The 1,602-nt window shown below is 38.1% G+C and overlaps 1 protein-coding gene across 1 annotated transcript; it reads left to right on the top strand.

Moving 5' to 3' along the window:
- Positions 1-720: 720 nt before the first annotated feature.
- Positions 721-1,602, top strand: LOC110892703 (ATP-dependent DNA helicase PIF1-like). The gene has a single exon (XM_022139854.1). It carries the CDS (start codon positions 721-723, stop codon positions 1,600-1,602), a length of 882 nt encoding a protein of 293 aa, XP_021995546.1.

The raw sequence follows: 1,602 nt of genomic DNA, 5'->3' as shown, positions 1-1,602 counted from the left end.
TTAATTGCTTATGGGAGTACGTTAAGCATCTTTTCTGGCATGCCAAATGTTCCTGACAACTACATTTCAGCATTGAACAATCAAATGATAATAAAAGAACTTTCGTATGATCGGGCTAGCTTAAAAAAGGAACTTGCAGCTTCCTTAAAATGTTTAACTGATGAACAACGAAAAGTGTATCAAACCATCATGAATGCAGTTGCTAAAGGAACTGGAGGTGTTTTCTTTCTATATGGTTACGGTGGAACTGGTAAAACATTTCTCTGGAAAACATTTGCAGCTGCGTTATGTTCCAAAGGTGAAGTTGTCTTGAATGTTGCATCCAGTGGTATTGCATCACTTCTATTAGATGGCGGTAGAACGGCACATTCCAGGTTTGTAATTCCGATAAACGTTAACGAGGATTCCATATGCTCTATAGAACCGAACAGTGAGCTAGGAGGCTTAGTAAAAGAAACTAAGATGATAATCTGGGATGAAGCGCCAATGACACATAAGCATTGTTTTGAAGCTCTGGATAGAACAATGAGAGATATAGCCCGTTCCAGTAATCCGTCCTTGCAGATCAAGCCTTTTGGTGGAAAAATTGTTCTTTTTGGTGGTGATTTTAGACAAATCCTTCCAGTCATTCCAAAAGGTACCAGAAGCATGATTGTAAATTCTTCATTGAATTCTTCTTATATATGGCAGGATTGTCAGTTACTCAAGCTAACTTAAAACATGAGGTTAAAAGTCGGTACCAAACCAAGTAATCTTCACGAGACCAAGGAATTTGCTGAATGGATTTTACAGCTTGGTGATGGTCTACTTGGTGATCCAAATGATGGAGAGGTGGAAAATGAAATTCCAGATGATATACTTATACTCGATCAAGTCAATCCTATATCTTCATTGATCTCATTCACATATCCGGATATGCAAAACTTTTTGTGCGATTCAAATTATTTCCAACAAAGAGCCATTCTTGCACCCACAAATGAAGTTGTTGATTCAATAAATACACAACTGTTAAATAGTATGGCTGGTGAAGAGAAGATATATCTCAGTTCGGATACTTTATGTGAGTCTGAGGAACAAACCGACCTTAACATGGCATTGTGTCCTCCGGATGTGTTAAACAAATTGCATCTGTCAGGATTACCTAACCATAAATTGGTTCTCAAAGTTGGAGCTCTGGTAATGTTACTTAGAAACATTGATCAAACAAATGGTTTGTGTAACGGTACACGACTTCAAGTAACAAAACTTGGAAAACTTGTAATCGAAGCAAAGATTATTACCGGAAATAATATAGGTCATCATACTTTGATTTCAAGATTGAAAATGACACCGCCCGATAAAAAATTACCGGTGAAAATTGCACGAAGACAGTTCCCACTATCTCTATGCTTTGCAATGACCATCAACAAAAGCCAGGGACAATCACTTGAACGTGTAGGCCTATATCTTCCACGTCCGGTTTTCAGTCACGGACAACTATACGTTGCTGTATCTCGAGTAAAGAACAGGAGGGGTTTGAAGATCCTGGTATGTGATAGGGGAAAACAAGTGTGTAAAACCACGACTAATGTGGTCTACAAAGAAGTTCTACAAAATCTATAG

This window comes from Helianthus annuus, chromosome 12 (genome assembly GCF_002127325.2).
Source record: "Helianthus annuus cultivar XRQ/B chromosome 12, HanXRQr2.0-SUNRISE, whole genome shotgun sequence".
In the NCBI taxonomy this organism is placed as follows: domain Eukaryota; kingdom Viridiplantae; phylum Streptophyta; class Magnoliopsida; order Asterales; family Asteraceae; genus Helianthus; species Helianthus annuus.
This window is presented reverse-complemented; position numbering and strand designations above follow the sequence as displayed.